Source organism: Phalacrocorax carbo, chromosome 1 (genome assembly GCF_963921805.1).
Source record: "Phalacrocorax carbo chromosome 1, bPhaCar2.1, whole genome shotgun sequence".
Classification (NCBI taxonomy): Eukaryota; Metazoa; Chordata; class Aves; order Suliformes; family Phalacrocoracidae; genus Phalacrocorax; species Phalacrocorax carbo.
Window position 1 is genome coordinate 14,708,663 of NC_087513.1, and position 26,590 is coordinate 14,735,252.

At 45.3% G+C, this 26,590-nt stretch overlaps 1 protein-coding gene across 2 annotated transcripts in view; it reads right to left on the reverse strand.

The window, feature by feature from the left end:
• Positions 1-25,381, reverse strand: part of RELN (reelin) — a 297,184-nt gene extending 271,803 nt beyond the window's left edge. Inside the window, exon 1 of one of the 2 annotated variants that reach the window (XM_064444494.1) lies at positions 24,885-25,380. In XM_064444494.1, the coding sequence (XP_064300564.1) occupies positions 24,885-25,113 (229 nt within the window). In that variant the 5' untranslated portion in view covers positions 25,114-25,380. Of the gene's footprint in view, positions 1-24,884 lie in introns of both variants that reach the window. The other variant, XM_064444504.1, reaches the window with a different exon arrangement.
• Between the last annotated feature and the right edge of the window lie 1,209 nt (positions 25,382-26,590).

Consider the following 26,590-nt stretch of genomic DNA (forward strand, 5'->3'; position numbering starts at 1 on the left):
AGCAAGGAAAGCACAGCTTTCACAAACAGACAAATCCTCACCAATTTGCATTGACAGATGTTGCTTTACACCTGCCATGTGTGAGGGGTGACACAAGCAGCATTTCTTGGCTAGATTGCTGTATCTAGAGGATATCCTAAGGCAGGGATCAGCAGAAATTAAATTAAGGGAGAATGGGAAGAGTCTGCTGTGCACATATATAAGTCAAATATGGAAATAAGTACCACATACATAGCAAGACAAAGACATACCTATGCCATTCTAGTGATTTATACATAACTAAGTGTCTTGCTTGCAAACCAAATTCCTTCAAATTTATCATAGATCTAACCATAAAAGGGAGGAAACCTGCAGGCCCCAACAGGGAGTCTGTAAGTTACACATGCGCAGAATGGAGTTGAAAACTGCACAAATTTAAAATAGTGATTTGAAACCTGATTTTCTTTCAGCAAGTTAATATCTTTTTAAATCAAGCAGTAATTATAAAATAGCCATACACAAGCCTGCCAAACATCTGTGCACCATTTTAATGAAAGCAAACGCTTAAAAAACATTGATGAAAAAGGTAAGGTTATTGGAAAGTTATAAACAAATCCAAAGAGACATTTGAAATTAAACTGTCTTCTAGCTAAAGCTAGAAGCATAGATCCTTCTGTGCTATGGGGGGGGGGGGGGGGGGGGGTCAAGGAAATAATACTTGTAGTGTAATTATAAAGCATATTGGAAAGGCAGGTGCTGCAGCTCATTGTTATGCTAAAAAACTCCTAACAATCTTTTATAGCAATTGCAGCTGTCTTTCTTTTACCAGTGTATAATAATTACCCATCTGATTAGCAAATGTAACCACCTGCAGTTAACTGGTTTACCAGTTTAGCTACTTCTAAGGACGAAGTGCCTCTAAAATTTAGACAAGTCAATGTTAAAACTAAAATGCACTTTAAAAGTTTCATACTGAAATAAATAATAATTCCAATGGATGTGGAATTATTTGCACTCTGGTACAAGTGCTCAGAATATAGTTTTACAAAATGTGGAGAAGTGTCCTAAAATGGCCTCAATACATTTTAAAATACCAGGTAGCTCAGTCAGTTTTTTATGAAGGGCAGTTATTATAACCACAATTTTACTAGTAAATATATCCATCACACTACAGGCACACAGGCACCTCAGAGAACACATTTAAATATATACAGCCATCCTGTATGGCCAAATTCTCATCCTCTTTTTCTCCCCTGGTCTCTCTCTCTCTTTCCCCCACCCCCGCTGATGATCATAGTTTTGCTTCTTATATGAAAGAGTTGTTGCTTTTCAGTATTCTCTACCCAGGCCCGTAAAACTCTACTCAGCCACTTGCCCAGGGTCATTTGACAGCTGAGCAAAATATTATTAGTTTTTTCATTAGCATAAGTCATCATGGTAAAGGACAAGGGAGGTAGATTTTCTATCTGAGCTGGCAAATTTTCATGGCAATTTTTCTGATAGAATGACCTTGTTCTTCCATTTACTCCCACCAGACAACTAAATGTTTAGCAATATAGCGAATTACGTCAGTGCCCTCCTGTGAGATGCACAAGTAAAAGTTATACAAGTTATACTTTGGGACACAGATTTTCATTAAGGTCTTTAACGTCTCTCTTTATGTATCTATTGGCTTCAAGGCAATTTGTAGATCACATGTTTTTCTTCCTCTTTCCTTGCCCAACCTTAGCTTTCTGTATGTTCCATCAGAACACATTCATATTTGAAATTTGCTGTTTTATTTACCTACCCTTGTAGCTTCCTTCTAGATCTGAACATGAGTTTTTTCCACTCCTATTCTGCTTCCTCTCATTTAAGAGAAGGGAGTCAAGCAAGGAACATTTCATACTGGGTAAGTCTCACTTCCATAGAGAAAACATCATAACAGAACCCCAAGTGTGTTTCCCCAACACTTCTCTCACTAACTGTTGATCCCACTAGCTGATTTTTACTAAATATGACAAAAGGGTAAACATCCAAAAAGTACTGTGCTTCTGTAAATCTCCTGAAAAGTCAGTGATGCAAGAAAGGCACGTGGTCACCTTCATTCCCCAGGGAGGGGAAGGTTGTCACAGCCATATTAGTAGACACCAGACAACCCACATGGCACAAGACATTATATGTGCTCCAGCTGCAGGAAAAGCCCCGTTCACAGCTTGTGCCTTATCAGAGGCTGACTAATCCCAGCTCAAGACACAAAGCCACAGGGAACCGACCTCTTAAGTTCCCCTCAGTGGACTGCCGGGAGAAGGGGGCGGTTTGTGGGGTTGTTTCCAGTTTTTCTTTTAGTTGGTAATGGACAACCCTTTGCTTTAACCAGTAGCATCCTGACATAAACACTTAAGAACTCACTATTCTACACAGTTATGAATATCATACATGAAACTATCTAGGCAAACATGGGCTATTCTTTAAAAGTAATAATAATACTGTGAATAGAAGCAAGTACAACTTTTTTGTTGTTGTTGTTCACAAATAAAATTGTATTCTAATTTCTGGGGGAAAAATCCACAACTTTATGCTGTGCCTTGCAAATACTTTCTCATCCCAAAAAGGATAAAAGCTCAAATTATGTAGGTACTATATGTAATAAAAACCCCACTGCATCATCAAGAAGACAGGGATTGGAATAAAAGAGAAAGGAGGTGTGGAATGTACCCCATGTTGCAAGAGGTCTCCTGGAGCAGGTTAGGCCCATGCAGGTCTCAGCTGTACATTCAGGATTCTCTAGATCAGAGGTTTTATTCTGATGTAAAAGTGAGTCATCTTTTGACTTTCATCCCATTGTAGGTCAGCAGCATTTACGGAAATTCTAGGAGAAATTCACATACTATTAGTCTCCTCCCTCAGAAGGGAGGAAGAACCGCAAGCAGCAGTGGAGCTTTCTGAGAAGAATACTCAAAAAAATATTTTTTTTTCCTGTAAACAGAAGGTTCCTGCCCATAAGTGGATCTAAAGAAAATAAAAACTACCTGAGGGGTCTCAAAATTACAGCTCCTGCTGTATCAGACATTGCTGGTACTTCACCCACCAGCAGGTTTCCAGGATCCCCTAGAAGTTCTCTGTGTGAATTAAATCTCTTTCCTCAACCCACAATCCAAGGAAGATGAGGAAGCCCCTGGCGTGATGGCACAAGATTTGTGCCCCTTTTTTACACCTTGAGATTCTTTGTTGTTTCCTTGTTCACTAAGTTTTAGGTCACAACAAATCCATATAAACCCTCCATCCTACAAGGCAGATTGGAAGGTGCCCTGCAGATTGCAACGCAGTTGGAAGGAAAGCACAGACACCTACATTGTGAAATACAGTTTTTATGAAAGTATTTTAGCTGCTTTTTATATTCTGGTTCTGCTGCAGTGGGTACAATTCCTGGGTGCAGGAGTGAGCAACGTAGCATGTCTTACTACACTGGGTTTATCTCGCTGTCCCTGGGTTTTGGCTTAACTTCTTCAGCCTCTAAATGGTGATATATCACGCACCATGTTCGTTTTGTATTTGTAACAAAGTCTCTACAGACTTAAGCTGTTGTAGTTTTCTTGCATTTGACTTTGTAATGTTTCTAAGGCACCTGAATTTAAACGTACGGCACTGCTTTCCATGCTGAACTTGCCATTATAAAATAGACTCCACAGACTTGTAATAATATGGCTATGAAACAACTGAGATGTAGGAAAACTTCACTGAGGTGAATGGAGAGTTACTGTATTTACAGAAAACACTGTGTCTTACGGAAGCTGAGTTCAATCAAAACACAGTGGCAGCTGAAACTGCTTTCATATAAGAAGAGCAGAGGTCTGTTACAAACACTTTCTCAGTGTGTGCTGTATGCAAAGGCAGGAGAAATTAGGATCTACATTCCATAAATTGTTTGCCATCTTCAGGGCTGTAACTTTTAAGTCTCCATCTAGAAATATCTAAAATCTGAACTTTGCCAAGATTTTGAGCACCATTAACTTCATCTGCACTTGTGTATGCTGGAAACCTTTGAATATATTGTCATCCCGTGTGATGGACATTTAAAATCTGAGGCAGTGCAGATCACCCGGCACTTTTACACAGACTGGGGTCTAGGAAACGGATCACTCCCTGCAGGAACAGAGAAGGAAGCTGAACCTCAGCTTTTTGCAAGGTTAAAGCAGAAATGGATAACTGCATATGTAAGTGCTCAGCACCTTGCAAGTGGTAAGCAAAAGAGCTCTTTGTCTCCAAACCAACCACCTCTGTGGCTGGGCTGAGGGGTACCAGGCTGCTGACTTGAGCCCTTCTCCTCATGGCTAGCCTTTTTGTAGCCTTTGCAGTTTTATGTGCTTTCTCTAACACATCTTTGTTAACAATTGAAAAATGCTTTTGAAGTTTACTGGGCAATAAATAAAATAATATGCATATTAATTTCAGCAATAGTGGATACATTTAAATAAGATTTTATCAATGCAAATTTGCCATTAAGAATGTAATTATAAATGTAAGGAAATGTACATATATGCTTTAAACATTAATCTGTCCATGTACCGTGGACAAATATATATGTAATCATCTGGTAATGGTTCAGAGCATAATGCTATAAAAAAAAGTTGTGGAATTTTTATGTTTTATGTTCTGTGAATTTCTATTCACATGTCAACCTTATTGACTCTAGTTGCTTCAGTAAAATCCACGATTACTTGTGAAAATCATTGTTGCAAAGTCAGGCTGGAAATTTCCTAAGTAACTGAAATTTTGCAAAGAATTAGGTTTTGAAAAGGCAATTTGGAATTTTTTTAGTTGCAAATGTTGGGGGTTTCTTTAAAGGAAAGCAGGGAGTAGATGAGTAGATACTCTAAGTGTCCAATATTCTTGGCACCTTTTCCAAGTTGTCCTCTCATTGAGCCAACATGATCCACTTTTCCAATTTCTCTTCCCAAATGAACACCTTTCTTCCCTCCTGCGCAGGAGAGCTGCAGCCGTGCTGTCCCACGGGAGCTATGGGGCTCCAGCCCCCCAAGCCCAGCTACACACCAGGACAGCGTGTGAGCAGGCTCAGCACACAAGCACCACTTGGCACCATGCGAGACTCCAGCATCAACTTGAACAGATGCAAAGGTATATTAAAGAGCCATTTGCCAACTGCCCACCCAGTTTGCTGCATAACACCTTCTGAAGATGTTTTTAAACACTTATACAGAATCGTAATTTGAAATGTATCTCATCTTTGCACACAGCCCTCACTGAGAATAAGTTGATGTGTCAGTTGGAGGTTGGCATCAACCATTTTTGGATGATTGGTTTCAAATCCTCTAATCAGCTTACCGTCCAAATAATTGAGCTGTGTGTTGGGGAAGGCCCTTTGAGGCATGAGTGAAGACATCCTCTCTCCAGCCCCAAAGCAAAATTAGAGCTGTCATTTCCAGCCCCCCACGTTGCCTGCACCTCCCTGCACCAGCCAGCCAGAAGCTGCTTCGTTTGCCCAAGAGTATCCTGACCTCCCAACTCCCTACTGCGTGTGTAGCTAACAGAATAGCAGGGTGCTTTTATCTTTCTAAGAAATATTGATTTAGTATACATGTAGATTTGAAGCTAAGATGTAGATGCATATTTTTCTTCTATTTTATTGACAGTTATAACCCTCACTAAACTACTCTTACCAGCCACTCTATAAAACAACAGGAGACACACTGTGATTCTCATAGAGGAAGCCTAACTCACAAGTGATATAAATAGCAAGGAAAATACATACATTGATGCTGACTAGAGTAACAAATGGAGGGAGTTTCTACTTGCGCAGGCAGCCCACTAGGGGATTTAAAATAAGGGTGGTGTCCTGTGGGGTGGTTTCATCCCATGCTGTGCTTGCTTGAAGGGAGGAAATTGTTGCTTGCCAATAGGGACGATACTGCTGCCACCTTCAGTGCTCCCTTTCTGGCCATCCGACCTGGTGAAAAGTCCCCTCAGGAAGGTGAAACATCAGTCTGTACTGGAAAAACGGCACTGACAAAATTTGCCCATTCCCCCTGAGCTCACACCTCCCCAGTCCATACTGACCAGGACAGCTGCCATCTCCATCCCCTTTTTACAACCTTCCCTCGTTTCCAACAGCTAAAGAAGAAGAAATGGGTTAGAAGCTCTGTTTTCCTCTTCCCTCACAAACTACCATGTCCTGTTTTTTATATCTTCCCTTTATTATCTTCCTTTTATTATCTTCCCTTATTTCCTAGTTCTCTGTAATTACATATTGGGACATCAAACCGTGAAGCAGGGACTGCTTTTGAAGGCTTTTATAATTAGCTTTTCTATTGTGTCCTCTAATACCTCCTCTGGCTTTAGACTTACTTTTTTCTGTTCACAACCTCCTGAACATATGGTGGTAAATATGCAGCATGCTGTGAGCTTCACCTGGAGTCTACTTACAATATATCTGCAATGTAAATAACAGACTTCATGTCAGTCAATTAATCACACACCAGTGGTTGGCAGAGGGCAGGCAGATTGCAGGAAGAGAAATTGGAAAGTGGTGTCTTGATCAGCATTGGACTTGAAGTATTCAATATTACCTAAGCCAGCGTGCTTCTGTGGTATCACTTCTTTGGCCTAAAAATACTCTGTTACAATTGCATTAGATGTTGCCTGATATCATAACGACTCGATTGAAGGCCAAATTCTCCACTCATCAGGACCACTTTGATAACATTTCACCCATTGGAGTCATGATCCCATTTCCGCCAGGACAGGATATGACCCAAATGCAAATTTCATGCGAAAATTAAATTAAATGTAAAGTAATTCCAGGATGATACACAAAGTTTAAATAATGTATTCCAGTAAAGTGTTTCTTTTTGGTAAAACTAATTAAGATTAATTACTTTACAGGCATGTTTCACTCTGTTTTTGCAAGAATGCATAAGAGCAAGACTAAGTACTCTGTTTACCTGATTCACTTTATTTAACTCAGGGATTCAATTCATAAGCATATAATCAATTATAGTCATAAACAAATCATTTTGTGTTTTAAAAAAAGGACTCTCTACTTCAGTAGGGCTTTTCTAATTTGAAGATCTCAAAGAATTTTCTGTACTACATTAAAACCCTTGTTATTCCCATGGAGGACAAATGAAAATATAGAAATAAATCACTTAGTATTTAAATGCAGTTGGGTAGAGCACAGCACAAAAGTTAAGACCTAGCAGGAAGAATTTTCCTAACAAAAATAAAAATCTAATTGAAAGCAAAGAAATAACCTATTTATGGCTGCGATTCCCCCATGTCTCACTGTACCCGGCCCCAGACTCGCCTCTGCCGGGGCCAGTGCCCAGGAAGGGCTTTGCCCCAGGGATGGCTTCAGACAAGGGGACAAACAAGCACCCTCAGCGACCTTCCACCCATCTTACACATGCCAAACTAGAGTTTGGCTCTACAGGTCTCCAGAGGGTTTGTGTTACAGCCTTCATCCTATTTCTTCTGCGACTTTATTCCCATGGGGACCACTACACCCTTCCTTTGCAGCTGCAGAGGCTGCCCTTTACAGAAAGCTCCTCTTTAATCGGAAGCCAAATTAGAACTTCAGAGACTAGACTAACCTTTGGCTTAAGAGTCACTGACTTCTGACAGCCACCAGAAGAACCAGTTATGTGTCCATGCCAACAAATTATCTCCCAGATATGACTAGAAACCTAAAACCTGCTGTTCCAAAGGGCTTTGCTGCAAGGGTGGGTGCAGAGGCAGCCCTGTGCTGGGGCACCCCAACCTACCCAAGGACCCCCACTGTCCTTCATCCATGGCCACCCTAATGGAGCGGGCCTCTCTCCCCATCACTGCCAACTTCTGCTCAGCCTGGACAGGACCACACAGCTCAGGAGCCCCCGGGCCATCTGGAACATGAACCAACCCCCAGGACAGCCAGACCCTGATGGCCTACACACCCATCGCTGGGATCCACAGGAGGTGCTGTAGTAGAGTAGTTCTTTATTTTCAGCAGGGACATAAAAACTGGGTTTGTTGGGGACCAGTGCCTCACCACTAAATCCCCCAGTATCTGTGGGGTATAGTAGAGTCTTAATGAGGCATTTCTGTGCCTGAGGCATGTGCAAGGTCCCTCTCTGCATGAGTTCTCCTGGGGTTAATAAATAGCTGAGCTTACCTGACTGTCTTCAGTTTCGGTGAAGGCATTACCCTGGGTCTTTTCCCTCTGCTGGCTCCTGATTTCCATCAAGCTTTCAGGTATTTAGCATCTTTGAGACCTGTATCCCTATGTTACTTTTAATTGAAGTTAACCTACACGTTCAAAAAGGAGGACAGACGGTGTACTGAGAGTGCCTGAGAAAGAGCCTTTTCACATACATTTGCTTCAGGGACAAATACATTTATTTTCAAGCATAAGCATGCAGAAAAGGCAACCACACCACAGCAATGTGAAGAACATTTATTTAGCATATTGGTCTACCACGACTTGCTTGCCAATGAAAATAGCACCAAAGAAACAGAAGCAATAAATACATAGGGAGATTTTAATATTATGGACATTACTATGCAGTGGACATAATAACATAAGTAAAGTGAAGTTTAGGTGTCTAAAGAACAGCAGCTTTTGCAGATATGTAAAAGCTAAGAAAGTTCTTTAGATATATATATATTTTAGAGAACATGGGTTTGAAGAATTTAACTGGGTAGTGCAAAAAGCATACACAGCCCCAGGAAGGGCCAGGTTGTACATTGATCTTGCAGCCCTGAAGGAGGGACAGGCAAGGCTGTGTCCCCAGCCTGTCCCCTAGGAGATGGGTAGCCAAGCAGCCCTTCCTTGTGGCTCTGACCAGCTCAATGGGGAAGTAGGGCAGCAAATTCAGAGCACTTCAGCCCAGCCCAGACCCGGCCTCCCCTTCCAGAGCAAGCATTGTCAGCGCCAGGCATGTGGGCACGCTATCTGTGGCCAGACAGGCTCAGGGGGGCTGGCACCCCTCTGCATGACGTCCTGAGAAACCATTGGGTGGAAAAGCCAACACTCAACATACATGGGTGTCCATATCTCCTTGATTTGCCCTCTGAAGTGCAAGCATTTAATTTTGACCTGCACAGCACTTTTGGTGCCTGTGTGGTACCTTGCACCACTGGCATGGCCGCAGGCTCTTGTGGAGTTAGCCCGTGTCCAGGCCATGTCAGCAACACGCTGTGGGCTAACACCAGCTCAAGCTCTGCCTCAGGACAGACCAGCCGTTTCACATGCAGCCTCCACTAGGTTCAATTAAGGGGCTTTTTTCTCTGAACAGGACTTGGCCAGGGAGCAACACTTGGGTTGGAAAAAAAGACAAGCCTTGAGGCAGAAGATCTTATAATATTTCTGAGTTAATCTATAATCGTAACGTTTTTACTCTTAAAATATAAAGTAAGATGGTGTTGTGATTAAGGTGCAGAATATCTAATTTGAGAGGTACATAAAAGGAAATCAAGGAGTGCTATCTATCAGAAAGATAACTGTAAAAGGATCAGGTCTTCCCCCATCCTCGCCATAAATCTTTCACTGAGAAGAACTACTAGGCTATAAAGAACAAGAATTTCAAAAAATAAAATTGAAAAAGGAGACATGTTAAACACTACCTAACAAGCTTCATGACATGAGCACAAAAGTCTTAAATTCAATGTCATAAATTCAATACCGTCAAAAGATTCAGCTAGTATGTCCTTAGCGACGGTACTGTGTAAGTCAAGTACAATATTAAAAGACACTGAAATCTTTAATATGTGTTAAATATTTTAAATTCATAGGTCTGATTCACAGAAATATCACAGAGGCATCATCAACCACTTTTCCCCCATCACCTTCTTTTATAGATGTGCCACAGTTTCTGCGATTAAAAGATGGCCCAAACATTTACAGAAACGGATGAGCCGGAAAACCGTCCTTGTGGACATGATTGCATGCAATCATTATGCCTACTCCAATAAACACACCCAAATATGCCATGATTAATACCTGCATATGTTTAAGTTACCACTTTGAAAGAGATTAGATTTAAGGCAGCCCACGTGTTCCCAGAGGCAGCTTGCAGTGATTATTCCTTACAAGTATTTTCATGGGGAAAATACCTTGTTCAAAAGTACTGAATGCTGTGATACTGCCATATAAAACCCTCTCCTTTTAGTTTCACATTTAGGACACATAAGCCTTTATTTTATGTTTAAATGTACTAATCTTCTTAACGGTATAATCAAGCCTCTAATATACAATATTATCAGTTTATATTTAGAAGGAATAACCATCACGCTAGTGGTGATGGACATATCTCTCCATTCATCTGACTGAATTACCCAGGATAAATCCCTTTCCCCAATTCATTTCTGCAGAGACAGCAAACAGCTTTATTTTATTTAAAAGCAAATTATACAGTTGCAAGATATTTATAGTTAATATGTAAAAATCCTGCTTTAAGTTTGAGAAACATTTCTTTCTTCCTCCATTTCTCACAGGGAAATGTTCCAGTTTGTAGCTTTTAAAATAACACAGGATGTTGCAGGCTACAAATTCAACAAAAGGTATTCCCTACAGTGAACAAGTCACAAAAACTTAAATTGTTTGCATCCTTCCACAGCTTTGTGTTCTTGGAAACTAAGAATAAGCCTGAGTCTTTGGGTGCATTTAAGTAAGTTTATATTTAAGCACATCACAGGACTCCTTTTTTTCTTTAAGCAGAACGGGGCGATCTCCCAGTAATTCCTAATTCCTGCCCAATATATTACCAGCTTTGTACCACATAAAAGGTGCTTCTGCCAATACAAAACCTAAGCCAGATCTAAGCCACAGAAATGTGGTCTTCCTGGGAGATATTAAAAGGGGATTTTCAAGACACCAGGCAGTTGGGCTATCTTTTGGCATACGATAGGAATTACATTAGGCCTGTCATGACACAGACAGTAAGCATAATAAATAGCTTCTAAATACCCAGGATCCTGGAATATATATTAAGTTCTCTGCCAACCCACTCACATATATTTCCTTGTTGCACCTCTTCTGATTCTTAAGAGCACATTAAATGATTAGCCACCCAACATGCATAACTATTTATCCCAGCAGCAATCTGATTCCCTGCAACAGAAAACCTCCAGAAGCAACAAAACAGCCAGGTATGTAACAAAGGATATCATGGAATACGCTCCTAAGTGTATAACTAAAATAAATTTATTATTATACTTTCATTATATCTAAACATTTACAAATTGTTCAAGAGGAATAGAGGAAATATAATGTGTTATTATGTTAATTTCTGGTTTGCCTCAATGGTAAATACCTATACAAGGTACCAGCAAGTAAAACTCAAAACTAAAAAAACCTTCACATTCTGGTAAGCTAATTACAAAGGCATCAGTCTCTCTTTATACCAGAGCACAGTGTTCTTAACATAAAAAAAGCTCAAAGAAGATGATTCCCCTCTAATTCAAATTCATTACAACCACTCTGCATGCTAAACATAATAAGCACATGTTAAACTCAGCAGAAGAGATGAAAACTGAACTGGCACACAGCTGGAGCATCATCCAGATCATTTGACTGGGGCATTCTTTTCCTACCGATACATCTGCCTAGCAGTTTTGGGGGAAGTTACTAGACAGAAGCTGTCGATCCGGCTATGTTCTCCAAGCAATGAGCTCAGCCCTTTGAAAAGCATGGAAGAGGGGAATAGTCTGGTAAACTGAAACTCTGACTGCTCCCTCATGCATGGTCATCCCTTCTGCCTCACCTTTCTGCACGCTGGGGTCGGGCTTGCCCTGACGCAGCGCTGCCCCAAGAGGGATGGAAACTGCCATCCAGATGTTCATCTTGAGGAGTAAATTAGTAAAATTTTCAAGAAGAGAGTAGAGTTAAAGATTGTCCTGTTGCCCAAAGGTCTTGTCTCATCACTGGTATGACACGATGCACCAAGGAGCTATGGGCTTTGCTGGCACTGATCCTCTTTCATGGGGACCATAGTTCTTCTCCTCCCTGGCGCATTAAAAACTAGAGTGCTCCAAGGTGTCAGACAGAACATGCAATTTTTGTTTTGTCAGTGATTCAGCCAGCCTAAAGATTCAAGGTACTATGCGTACTAGTGCCTGCATGAGTTCTGCACCTCACAAAAAATCTACATGCTCTAGAGAAAATGTGTCAATTAGAAAAAAAAGTGTTCCCTGTTTCTGACTGTTTGCACATAGAGAATACTTGGTAACTGCAACAAGTGCAGGCTTTGTAAATCTGGAATGAAAGGTTAATCATTACAGTGCAAGTCACTCAGTAGTGTTTCTTAGCCGTTTGTGATGTGCAGTCAGAAGAAATATTGTACTGCAATTAATTTTACAATGTGTTTTCTCAAACGGAAAATGTTGCAAATAGCAGTAGAATTTGTTCTTTGCTGTAATCTCACTAATTGGGAAAAAGGCGCTTAGGGGGAGCTAGACATTGGGGTTTCAGGCAAGGCCCCAGGAGAAGAGGAGCCAGGGTATAATACACCACCTCCTCTGCTCAAAGACAGTTTAGAGTTTAAAATAACAATTTGTACTAAGAAAACAGCCAGATGCCATCGCATTGGCTTTCCCTCAGTGATGAATGGCATGAAAGCTCCCTAGCATCTGCTACCACTTGATGAAACAAAACTTACATCTCTTTGAGTGAAAAGGCCCACAGATGCTCACTGGAGTAATCTGGGCTGCCTGAGGCTGGGGAGGGACCGGTGCTGCCAGCCCCGACCAAACCCATACCTTTTTATCTCCACTTGTTGAGGAAAATACTGCAAACATCACAGCTCTGCTGAAACTCCATAATTTTCACTCTGCATTAACTCTATGTTGAAGGAAAAGCACAGCAATGAAGAACATAGGGGATCATTTCCCTGAACCTGCATCTCTCAAAGCCAATTTCCACATCTGCTGTGAGCAGTTCCTTTCTATTTCAGGTGGGCAGCCCTGTAAATATTATTCCTTGAAAAAAGAATTATAATGTTAGAGACATGAGGGCCTATCTGTCTATAAATGAATGCCAATTCTGTAGATGCCCTACAACAGGTTTTCAAGTCTGGAAGCAGAAATATCCTTTAACTGTACACACCCAAAAGGAGCCAAGTCACAGATCTCCTGTAAGTCTTTTTTACTGAACACTGAAACAGGGAAAAGATTTCTGCTGAAAAAGAAAACTGATCAATGACTAGATGTAAAGGAAAATTTGATCAACGTATACATCAGAGGCCGCAGAGCAGCCACAGGTGTCATTATAGAAAACATGAGTTTGTTACCTTGGAAATGTCAGTATTGCTACGAACTGCACTTTTGTGCCTTAAAGAGCGAATTATTATTCTGTAATTTATTTTGGGAACAAACTCGAGGAGAGTGGTGAGGGTTACTTGTCTGAATCAGATCTGTTCAGTGGCCGGAAATTAAATGGTCAACTTGTCAGAAGTAGAACTGTTCGATTTTTGGTTCAGTGACCAAAATGAAAAGAAAAAGAAAGAAAAAGAGATCAGCTTGGGTTAACATAAAAGGAGAAGTACTGAGGGGTTTAGCACAAAAAAATAAATTAAAATATCAGTTAGGTCAATATGAAAATCTTCAATGAACCCAAAAAATTAGATAAAGAATTTTGTTCAAGCAGAAAAGTCTCATTTCATTTTCTCATCATGCAGCTAACTTTTTTTTTTTCACAGTCAGTTTCACAATTAAGATACTTTTCAAAAACAAGAATCAAAACTTTGTTTTGGAAATATCAGTCGCATATTTCAAATGCTTCACTTTCTCCCATTTTCCATTAAAACATTTACCAAATCCTACTCAAATACATGATCAGTTTTTTTCCTTCACAAAACTAGATTTTAAATGAATTCACTACAAACATGGCAATTCCAGCTGAATCAATTATAAAGTCCTGTGTCCCGTGCAGGAATACTATCCACTTGAAAACCTACCTGATGGGGTATCAGTCATCAGCAAATCGACTATAATAACTGGAAAGCATAAAAATATTTGCCAGAGGTTTTTGATCTTGGTACTAACCAGAATGAAGTTCTGAAGGCTACAGACTTCTTGGGCCAGAGTCAGAATTGCTTTACAAAAATGTTTAGCCAGAAATCCCTACTTTCAAATGTACTAGGAAGGGGTATTTTTACATCACTTTACAGTGCTGATTCTTTAATTTCAGTGCCTGGTATCCCCACAAACTGCTTCACTGAAAGGCTGGCCAGCACATTGTTAAACCAGGATCTTTGCCTTGGCCACTTGTGCTGTTTTGTTTGTCTCTGCAGTTCTTGGTATTGATAATAATATCATCCAGCGTCCAGACGAATGAGTCTAATTCTGGAAGGAGGGTTGTTTTTTTCTAGCAGTGCATTTCCCCCACAAGATAGGAACACTGAAAGGTTAATGTGGCCTGGAAACCACAGCTTGTTTAGCCAGAAAGATAAATATTATCTATATTTCTTGTTCTTCCCTATCAATTGTATTGTCCTGGGAAGCAGTGGGAAAAGTGGAAGGCAAATGGCAAAAACCTTGCCAAACCCCATGATGTGATGAATGACTTCTCACATCCCAGGGCCTGACACGAAGAGAGGCCACAGAGGGTCGTGCTGCTGTTTTCAGATGTTAAAAAGGCCGATCACCTACTCATTGCTTTCATTCCTAGTGCAGGCAGAGCTGTCCCAGTGCAGGACCTGCATGGTCAGACCCAGCTTTGCTATAAGGTATTCCTCTGCAAGAGCACAGGAAAACTATTTTCTATGTCCTTGCTAACACATTTATGAATATTCTTCCAGACAGATTGATTGCTGTGACCATGAAGTACCTCTCAGCCACAGAGGGAAGAATATTCCCAGATTTCTCTAAGTCTTCTGGCTAGCAAGTGTTGTGTGCTCTCTCTTTTCCCTTTTCCTTCCCTCCTCTCTGTTACGACGTGCACAACATATGGACAGACCATCAACTTTCACAATCTCCCCATATGTTCAACAGGGGACATCCTAGCTATGCTACCCATGGACAACCAGCATACAAATCGCTTCAAACCCAAGCTGGGGCAGACCAGGAACAGCCTGCAGATGCGATGTGGCAGGATGAGGAGGGGAAAACAGCATTTGCTCCTGGATGCAAGCCTGTGCATGAAAGGGAGCTTACTTGATGGATTTCCCTCTGTGAACTGGGTTTTTTACTCTTTGCCAACTTTTGATCATCTAACTGCACTCTCAAAAATGGCAACCAGGGGGATGGGAAGAGGGAAAAGGTGAGGCCCCTTACACTGTGTGTTTTTCACCAGCTGGACCACTCTGCATTCAGCCACACAACATCCAGGTGCTGGAGAGGGCCAAAGGATGGGTTGCCAGCGTCCAACCACCCATGGCTGCAAGGCATGATGAGCCAGACAGTAGGAGGCACAGCTACAGCCGGAGCTGGGGTTGGCAGGCAGACCCTTTTCTTGTCTTTCGGCTCTGTGAGGTCATACCCTTTTATTTACAAAACTATCTTTCAAGCAGACATGGGGAGGAATAAATAACTCTGGCTAATCTGAGGCAATCATGATTTTGCTAAGTGTGGTGTAAGAGCTCTTAGCGTTTCGTCTTGGTCTGGTTTATAACTTGATCCACTCAGCCTGACGTGTACAACCTTGCCTCCTGTGGGAAACAAGCAGCCACTGTCATGTACATGTGAGTAGGTGACATTGGGGGAACACACGCAGATGTGCAGCCCACCTCTGATGATTAATCTGCTCACTCTGACTAAATGAGAGCCAGGGCACTGCCAGTTCCCCCTGTGCTTTGTCTTGCAAAACCAAAGAGACAAACCAGTGACCACCCTGCACTTTTGCATGTCCTAAGGCTTCTGCCTCAGGAGGAGACACAGCAATAGTTTTACACTCGGCTTCACAAATATTTCCAACACCTAGTGAACCCCTACACCCAGAAGGCTGGGCTTATTAATAAGACTTCTCATCCACAAAACCTAAATAAAATTTTACTCCGGGCACCTCAGTCAAATACTCTGAACTCTCCCCTGGAGCTGCTCCCTCCTCTGAGTAGGCAGAGAGGAGAAGAGGAGGAGGGGCCAGGGCCGGGGCCGGGACCATGTGGGGCCACCATCCATCTGATGCTCCTCCTCTGCTGGCACCCAGCCCTTCATCAAGGAGGTGGGGACAGGCTGTCCCCCCGGTTAGCACACAACCTCCCTCTCGGGGAGCAGGGCAAGGCATCCCCCCAGAGAGGGTCTGTGGGGTGCACCGGTCCCACTGCAGGACAGGATACACCCTGTGGGGTTTGTCACCCTGGGACATGGGAAACTGGGGCAACACTTGGACACAGCACTGAAGCACTTGCACAGGTTGGAGAGAAACCTGCAGCACACACAGTTTTAGGAAGAAGGTCAATGTAGAAGTCTGAAAGAAGGGTTTTTTTTAAAAACTTAGAGTAGCGCAGGGTAAAGGTTGCAACTGAAGGGAGATGGATTTGTCTCCTGCTGCCACTCAGGGCTCTTGCAGTTTGAACTTCAACAGATGTGGGCTGAAAAAGCGCCATTGATTTCACCCCCTGAGGAGACACTTGTGAAACTCACAACCAATATTAATATCAAAGTGCCTAGAGAGGACCAGGGAACAGCCTCCTCTGTTTTGTTCCTAGAATGAAAAACTATGGCAAGGGAGGGCTTACAAAGACTGCAAAAACCAGCCTCCTCTTTGCAATAAAAGCCTTTGGGAAAGCGTCTGATCTCCTCACCTGCTCCCCTGCCACTTTCACAAGCCACTTGCATCCAGCCCCCCAGACACCTCCTGCTTTCTAGCCCGAGATGTTCACATAACGGGCATTGCCTACAAGAGGTCACGAGGAAACTCTACAAAGTAGCAGTCAGGGATGTCCTGATTCCCCAGGAAGACCAAGGATCCCACTGGGGTGGAGGAGAGGAGCTTTCTGGAGGTTGCTACCAGCATGCAAAAACCACATACACCAACCAGTCTCCCCAAACAGAAAGCCATACTGGCAGCAGCAGGACAAGGGAGAATAGACAACAGCTGCACCAAAGGGAGTTTGGAGCCACACAGGGATGGAGAACAAGCTCACAGGTGCCTCTGCCTGGAACTAAGCTGAACCCAGCTGCCTGGGAAATGCTGTGGTGCCCCAGAGACATCAGCTCCAGACGGCTGCAGGAGATGATGGCAGGGAGCCTGTGGCCCCGTGCCCGGCTGTTGGGTGCTGCCTCCAGCCCCAGCCAGGACCTCTCCAGCTGCAGGACAGAGCAATGCCTGGTCCTGGACTATGGAATAAATGAGCACAAACCCTAACGCCCCTCACAAACCCCGGTTCTCCCACTCCAAGCAGGATGTACACTTCTCTGACATTGCCTTATTTAAGACAAATGCTTAGTGAAAGATATATTCAAACAAAACAGAGTCTTCATAGAAACCCACCTCCATGACCCTGCTCTTCCCTTTAGGAAAACAGTAAAAAAAGTGTCACCTGTGGGAGGAATCTGAGCACCAGGAGGGACCCGGACAAGGTCCCCCAGCCATGGACCAGGGGGATCTCCGCCCCATGACACCACCGTCCACTGGCACAGCCCAGCTTGCGCTGCACAAACTGCATGACAGACACATGCTATGACTTCCTTTTTCCAGGAGTGACCTGAGGGAAGGGGGAAAGGAGGAAGACCACTCGCCTAACAAGAAGGCATCATTTGACAAACTGGGAAGGTCTGTTCCACAAGCAATCTGTTCTTGGGCTTTGACAGATGTTAAAAGTTGCACTGTCAGAGTTTGTCTTATGTTTATCCCAGAGACTAGTCACAACTGGGGGGAAAAAAGTGGCAATTACACAAATATTCCAGACACACATTTGCACTCTGTGCACCTTTCATGCCCGATGAAAAGGCAGGAAATGTTAACACAAAGAAAGGAAGCATGTTAAAGAGACTGAACCTTTCATCAGAGACTATTGAAATTTTCATAACAAGGGCCGGTATGAAAGGTTGCTTATTCTCAGAGGTAAGACAGTGCCATTTCCTTCCCTCTCCATGCAGCAAACACTCATGACAAATCTAAACTACAGCTGTAGGGCATGAGACACAAAGCAAATAAAGGTTGCATCCGACTCCATCTCAGTTGTATCACCACAGCTATTACCAGATTGAAAATCATATTTCAACCAGTCAATATGCAAATACTGTAGTATTGTACCATAATAAAATGCTATTTCAAAAGCAGTGGCCTTCAAAAATCGAGATCAAGGGAACAACAAGGAAAATGAGAAATGTCACCGGTCTGACAGTCTCGCCCTGTTCTACTTAATGAACCAACACAGATTTGGTGGAATAATCAATGTGGGAAACGTTGGAGAAACATACTACATGCTACCATGGCATAGTAACCTACTTATAAATCGTTTACTGGTCACCTTAGGTCTTGAAGCACAGGGTTTATGTCTTGTTTTATATATATATATATATATATATTTGTACCTAATTACAACTATTAATTATTTATAAGAAAAAATATCTCTCTTTTTTTTTTTTAATTTCTACTTAAAAAGAGTTAGTATGGACAGATTTTAGCAATAAATTCCACAGATAAATTATAGATATTAAAAAAGATCTCCATTAAACTCAGAAAGCAGGAAATATGTGCAATATTCCCACTGAAACAGTGTTTTTGCACCCTTTCACCATTTAGAGGCTTCTTTTCCTCCTTGACTTCAGTACTGGCTGATGTGCTATGGGAAAGGTCTGTGCATGCACACCAGCCCCCACACTGAGCTCTGGGCCTTGGCCAGTGAACTCACTGAGGCAGAGATCAATTTTTTAATGTATACAGACAAGCCCAGCATAGTCTGCCCTACACAGACCCGTAATACCAACAATACCGTTTCTGTCCTACAGTCAGATGTCACCTGACAAATGTGGGTCATGCCAGCACGCCGTGCTGACTTTGATTTCTGTTATTTGGGGCAATCAAGTCTCCTTTGCAGGGGGGACCGGCCCCCTGATGGGGGGAGAAAGGATTTAACCAGAGATTACATCTCTTCTGCAAATTTGCAAGAAAGGCTCATTTAGGCTTTTGTGGACCTCTACCTCCTTTCATCAATCCTATGCCTGACCATATCTTTGGCTGAGCCATCTGCTGACTGCTTATTTGGCCCATGCATTAGAGTGATGACAGCTGAACACATGGAAATTTAACATCATCCCTAGCAAAACATGGTTTTTAAGAGGCTGTCAGCTGTGACCTTGCCTACCCTTTTCTTTTAAGGTTGGCATCCTTCATCAGTTTCTGGTCAAGAGATCTTAAAAGCACAAGTTTTTAAAATTTGCAAAGACACACCGCATGAACTCTGGGGTCAGACAAGAGCTTCAGAAATATAGACGATCCATCGGCCAACATCAAGATTTAGAAACACACATCACTCAAAAATGCACTATGTAAGGCCCAGCTCTGACAAATTCAAACAGGCCATCTAAAGAACAGGCCACAGTATTCAGAAATCAGCCTTGCTTTTGCAAAGTTCAGTTTATGCAAGAAAATCCTAAATACAGCAGAGAACAGTCAGGGTGCACTCTGGTGGCTTTGGTGGATGAGGACATTTTTAGCAAATGCTGAGCCCAGATGAAATTTTTATGTGCTAGGAAACCCTTATGCAGCTGCAAGTTATTGCTAGGGACCACAGAGGAAAGAGGAGACTTGAAGACCAAGGGTCTTCCCCATTCTTAATAACTCCCTCTGCATTGCTACCTACTGCCAGCCTCACATTTTTAATTTAAGTGTCCCTTAAGAGTTATAGAATAATCCCTGGAGCTAACCAGACCCCCATGAGCAAAAGTCTTTACACACCTCTTTAATTTAAAACAAAAAATTATGGAAGTCTCCATTCTTTGAAAGATCAGAGGAGGACATAAGTGATGAAAGTTTTTGAGGGAATACCCTGCAAAAGACTCAAGAAGCTGACCTGCTTCGCAGGCTGATGCTGGAAAACACGGAGTGAAATCAGCTCTTCTGTCACCAATCCACCAACCAGCATTAACATCACCTCTTGTGCACTCTTTACTTCTACTGGCTCACAAAAAGCTTTCTACACTTCAGCATACCTGGTGGAGGAAGCCTCCGTAACTGCGTTTCTGCGACTCTGTTGTAATGCTGTTTATACCTCAAGCAGCATCACTACCTACTCTCCAGTTATTTTCTCTCTTCCCCTCCCTCGCTTTGATCTTCAACACTTTTTTATTTTTGATTACTCTGAATAAGAATTTACAATGAAAATAATACCCACCAGATCAAGCAGGTACCAGAAGCGTAAGTAACCCTAATGAAAATAGATACTATGTCACAACCTGTATTTCTTAACAGTGGTTAATAACGAAGGTGGAATTGGCCAGACTTTAAATGACTTTTTATCAGTGCTGAAAGAGTGTGTAACTACCACTTAAAATAGTTGAAAACTTTTTTTTTTACAACCTATCAAAGCAATGGTCCCAGACAATATACAGTATATCTAAGAATAGTAACAGTTATTGGTGGAAACTGATAACATTTGGGGACTTAAGGTTAATCTGTTCTGGAAAAAAAAAAAAAGGGAACAATGGAGAGTGAAATAGAAACTCAAGTCTCATTAAAGAAAACTATTTTAAGGGCAGAATTAAGAGTTTTAACATCAATCATGGGAAAACAGTTCAGACTTGTTCCTAAAAGATCTAAATTTGAAACCTTGGGAAAAAGACACTGTTTGCAGTGGCAGCAAAAACAGGTTTGAGGGGTAAGAAAAAATATGGTATGAAGGTAATCCGTTTGTATTTTATAAACACTACAAATCTGACCATTTCTAGGGTTTTTTGTGATTAAGGGCAGTGAAGACTCAATGTTCAGACAAGTTTATCCTTTAGACGTGTACTTTCTTTATGCCTTTTCAGTGTACTCATCTGCCCATAAATGATAGTACATGCTCTCAGCACTGAAGGCGAGTTGGCATGGATCATCGAAACTGACCGCAGATTGGAAATAAACCCAAAGGAACTTGCACCAAAAAAATCCTATATATACTGTTGTTGGAGTTTTTTCCTGGAGAAATTACAGCGGAAAGCCCAGGAGAAAAACAAAACGGGATCAGTGCTATCTAGCAGCATAGCTACAAGCAAGCCAAGCAGCTCTCCAAACACATGACCGCCGCTTGGCTGGAGGGAAGCTGAGCAGGTGCCTACATTAAACCAGTGCACACTTTGTCAGTTTGCATTTGAGCAAGTGCTTAAGTGCTTTGCCAGCTCAAGGACTTAATTAAATTTGAAATAAGCTAATTCAAGGAATAAAAGTCTGCCAAAGGTAATAAAATTGTTTACCAATTTATCAAGTCAGTCCTGTGTATAAAAGAGCATATTTATATGCAGTGTAGGTCTGGTCCTATTCAATCAGTGAATGCATTTTTAAATATTTACTGATTGCAGGAATAGGGCCAAATCTGGAGTATTTTCAAGGGTTAGGGAAGAAGTGCTAAATTCCAAAGTATCTAATTTAACTATGCAAAGTAGGGAATATTATTGCCTTCATTTTGCTTCTTATGAAATTCAGAGGCACAGGGAAATAAAGTGCCAGATCCAGTGTGTCAGAGAAGCCACTTGCAGAAGCTCCTGTGCTCGCCTGGTTCCCAGGCAAATGTCTTTTGCACCAGATACCACCCTTCTGGGGTGCAGGGCAGTGCAAGGGACAGTTGGGCGGACAGTTGAGAACCAGTGTCACAGCTCCACTGGCTGTGCAGCGGTTTGATTCCCACCCTGAGAGTCCAAAGAAACAGTTAAATTGACAGAAAGTTGCTGGCTGGGGTTTTTTAATCAAGATTTTTTCCCGTCCAGCCCTTGGCGTACAGTTTCGTCCAATTCACTCCTCTTTGAATTTGATGCTCTTGGATGCAGCTGTCACCTGTCCCTGTTGAGTGAAGGGGCAGTGAGTGTAAAACAGGGCCTCATTGGAACTTGTGAAGAGTTGGAGCAGTGTATTTTAATATGCTCTCTGAGCAGGTGACTTGGCATGGTACATACGCAGATCTCCCTTTGTCCTGTGCTCCGGTACTGCAACTCAAATCTCCACCTCTGTGTCCCCACAAGACCACCTTTAAAGTTTGATTTTTAAACGATAAATGCTCAACCGGTGCAGACTGGCATTTTTTAGTAACATTCAACTGCACTTTGTGAAAGTCCAGATTGCTTCAAATGATTTCTTTAGATTGTATACTTTGAGTTTTTTCTTGTGCTATATTTAATATTGGTAATTGTCATTTTAAAATATTCAAATGAGATATTTCAAAATATCTGACTGAGTAAGTGTGTTTAGCTCAAGCGATGCCTGCCGCGCTGTGCATAGCAAACAGGCAGTGCTTCTTGCCTTGTTTTGGCACAGGTAAGTGTTTAATCAATGCACAAAACTGAAAAAAAAAATTACCATTGCAAGGTAGAAATAAGATACGAGGCAGGCTCGCGCCGGGGTGTACCTACACCTTGCACTGCGTAAACAAATCAGTTTTCAGGTTCAGCCTGTAGACTTTCTTCTGCGTTCCTAAGAATTAGTACGGGCCTTTGAATGCGTCCGGTTTGTTTATTCTTTCCTAACTTAGTGGCTTTAAGAGGCACCCCGCAAAGCGCTGCTTGCACCCCCCGGGGCTGATGCCGGCCTCTGTCGGCGGCGGTGCTGGGGGCAGAGCCGTGCCGACCCTGCCTGCTTCCAGGCGGAAAAGCGCGACCGCGCTGCAAATTTCAGACGGGCGGGGGGGACCGACAGAGCCACCGGGGTCGATGGAGCTGCCCGCGGCGCCCGGGCGAGCCCGCCGGGCCGCCGCCGCCCACCTCAACCTTCCGGAGCGGGCTGGCGGCGGGGAAGAGCGCAGCGGGACTCCGCAGCGCGCAGCGGCTGCGCGGGGGCGCAGGGGCGGCAGCGGCTCCGCCAAAACCTGCGGGCGCCCCGTGAGAGCGGGTAGGTAAAAGAGAACCCACGAGGCACAGAGGTATATTCAAAGCCCGGCGGTTTGCTCTGTCAGGTGCAAAAACAGCGACGGAAAATCCACCCGTGGCTACCGGGAAGGTCTGGCGCGCATCTGGGGTGTTTCTCTGCAGGTTGATATATTAAAGTTCAAAAACCATTTTTAGAGGGCGAGAGGCAGAAGAGCATCCCCGGAGAAACGCACACCCCTCTGCTCCTCACCCTGCAGGACAGAGGCAGCCGGGCAGCCCTGCCCGCAGCGCGCCCGCAGCCCTCCCGCGCCCAACACAACCCCCTCTCTCCAGACCAGCAACGGGGCTTAAACACTGGCTGCAGGCTGGAAAACGCGGCAGCAGCGAGGAAAGGGGGCGATTCTGTTATTTATGTGTCTGAACCATATTTTTAAAAATCCAGCATTTAAAATTGTGCAAGATGGAAATTCCAGCTTCTCTTTTTCCTCTGCAGATTTGTGGTTCAGCAGGTTGAATGCAATTTAACCGATCTGGGCATGTATTACAGGCCGTAAGATATGGGGCTCTAAGGAAAAAAATTCATCTGGTCAAGTCATACAATTTACATATACGCTTTGTTAGAAATGACACGAATCTTTTGAAAACAAAACTTTCATATGAATTTGGTAAAACTATATTGTTAAAGGTTTTACATAGACAAAAACTTCAGCACCCCTTAGACCTTGTGAAAATGAATATTTGATGCGTTTGGTTTTTTCTGTCTTTATAACTAAAAAACAATCAGAATATTCACATGGACTCAACGATTCTATGATTCACCTAAAACTTAAATTCTGAGCTGGAATGTATCAAAGTCTGAAATTTAATTCCATCTTTAGCCAGGGACCGTTACATAGAGTCTTTTTGGGAGCAAGGTGCTTAAATAATATTTCTTTCTAATTTTCCTGACTTTTTAATGTTTACTGCAGAATTAGCTGTTACTACGTAGCACCGCGAAACTTGAAGCAGACACAAAGAGAGAAGGGTTAGTGAGTATACCTTTAAGTGGTCTTCCACGGTTATTAATTTTAAAATGTTTCACACATGAAAGTTTTCTATGCAGAGGAATGGTGATAAGGCTGTGGAACACACGGTTGCTGGTTTACAGGCGCACTCCGCAGCCGGACGCGGTTTCGTTCCCACGGCAGGAGCCCCGCACCTGCCCGCGAGGCCGCGGCGAGCCCTGGGCCGTGCCCGTCGCCCAACACAGCTCGAAGGCGAAGCCCCTACCTGCGTGAACAACTTCGCCTACCCCGTTTAATTCTCGTCAGCCTGGGCGTTTACAGAAAGCAGGTGGTTTCTTATTTCTGGGCACGACCTTCCCACCCTCAAGGCCGCCTGCGAGCGCCCGGCCCACGCTCCCGTCGCGGCTCCCGCGTCCCCCCGCGGGGAGCGGCTGTGCCGGCGGCCCGGCCCGGCCCGGCCTTGCGGGGACGCGTCTCGCTGGCAGCGGCAGCCGCCAGCGGCGGCACCCCACGGCCGCCCAGGAGCGGGGGGTGCGCTCGCTGCCAGCCGGCTCCGAAAGCCGCTGGAGCGGGAAAGGGACGGACTTTCCGCAAGTTGGGAGGTTCTGGGTCCGGCCCCGGGCCCGTTAAGGAGAGGGGACTCGGAATTTTCTCCGGCTCGGGGCTGCGCCCCGCAGGAGCCGCGCCGGGCAGGGGTCGGCAGGGCTCCCCGACCCCGGGGCAGGTGAGGGCGGTCCCGCACGGCCGGGGAGCCCCGAGGAGCCCTTCGCCGGGGCGGACGGCCTGGGGCAGGGCACACGGCCGCGCGCTTCCCCGTCCAGGGGCGCTCCCCGCCCCCGGCCCCGCTCCCTGCGCGGCTGCGGGGCCCCGGTGCCGCTCCGGGGTGTGGGACCCCCCCCCCCCCCCCCCCGCCCCGCGCCCCGCGCCCGGGGCCGCCAGCCGCAGCGGGAAGCGCAGCGCCGAGCACGGCGGGGCAGCTGCACCTACCGTGGTACTCCTGGCCGGGCACGTAGGCGGCGGGGCTGCCCGCGATGTGCAGGGCGATGAGCACCTCGCCCTGCTCGCCGTCGCCCTCCAGCTCGCCGTGGTGGGTGCAGAGGAAGAAGAAGGGCGAGAAGCGGGCGCGGGGGGCGGCCGCCCGGCCCGCCGCCAGCAGGGCACCCAGGGCGGCCAGCAGGCAGGGCCAGCCCCCGGGGACGCCCCGCCGCCGCTCCATGCTGCTGCCGCCGGCGCCGCTGGGGCATCCAGGGCACGGCGGGGCCGCCGCGCCGCTCCGCTCCGCTCCGCGCGGGACGGGGCGGGCCGGGGCGGGACGGGCCGGGGCGGGCGCTGCCCCCCGCCGCGGCCCGCGGGAGTTCGTGGGGAGGCGGGCGCGGGGCGCGGAGCGGGGCGAGCGCGGGCAGGGGCGGCCCCTCCGCGCCCGCCGAAGGCTGCGCCGTCCCCGCCTGCCGCTGCCGGGGTGCGGGGCACGGAGCTGGGAGTGCGAGGGCTGGGAATAATTTATTTCCCCCGGTGTCGGGGTGGGAGGGAGGGGAAGGTCCCTCCCCTCCTCCTCCTCCTCCGCCTCCTCCGCCGCCGCCGCCCGCTCCTCCCGCTCCTCGCTCTGCGCGCCGGGGTGCGGTGCTGCCGCTGCGGGGACGCGGGCGGCGAGCGGGGCTCTGCCGCCCGCCCTTTGTCTGCCGCCGGCTCCCGGCCCCTGCCGCGTCCCTGCCCCTGCGTCCTCGCCAGGGCTACTGCCCTTGTCCCTGCTCCCGGGCCCCAGCCCCCGCCACTGCCACTGTGCCGGCCCCGGCTCCCGCTCCCCGCCCCAACACCTGAGTCCCTGCCCCTGCTCCCTCCGTCCCTCGGCCCCAACCCTTGTCGCGCTGCTTCTATCGCTCCATCCATCCTTTTGCCCCATCCCTCTGTCCCTCTGCTCCAGCCCCTGCCCTTTTGCCCCAGACCCTGCCCCTCTGACCTGGTCCCTGCCTCTGCTCTACCTGCACCCACTGCTGGGGAAAAGTGAGATTTTTACTTAAACCTTCTCCTCCACCATCTTCAAAACAATACACATGCACACACCTCTGTGTGTACTCTATGGAGGTGGGCTCTGCAGCTTAGGGAGGACAGTGTGAGGGTCCCTGGGGAGGGCAGGTCCCTAGGAGGGGACTTCATCCTCCCAGGAGTGTGTGCTCAGATCCTTCACCCCAGAAAGAGGAGCAAACTCAGTGAGGACCACAAGGGGAACAAGCAGCTGAACACTCAACACTGGAAAGTAGAATAATTCATAAAAAAAAATACATTTTTAACAAAGCAGGTCTGGCAGAGGGACCAAAGCCTCAGGAGACAGGAGCAAATCTACCAGGGTTTAAAGCATCTACCACGCTGCTGCTGGATCCCAACCAATGCTCAGAGACGGCCCCAGTGAGCGGTAGTGACATGATGTAATCAGAAAGCAGAGCCTACCTGCCAGCATTTTTGAAGTGCAAAACTGGCACTGTCCAGGGGCTCCCTCCTGGATTGGTTTCAGTGCCAGAGGGAAAGGTTCCCTCCGTGGAGGTGTGAGCCACATGGACGGCACCACGCAGCTGCCCTATGTCTGTGCAGGCTGCTTTGCTGGCCCACCTCCCACCCAGCTGACAGAGAGCCCGTGCGTGGTGGCCCAGGGGACATCCTTGCCATCTGCCCAACCTGCCTTTTCCACTGGCTCTGCA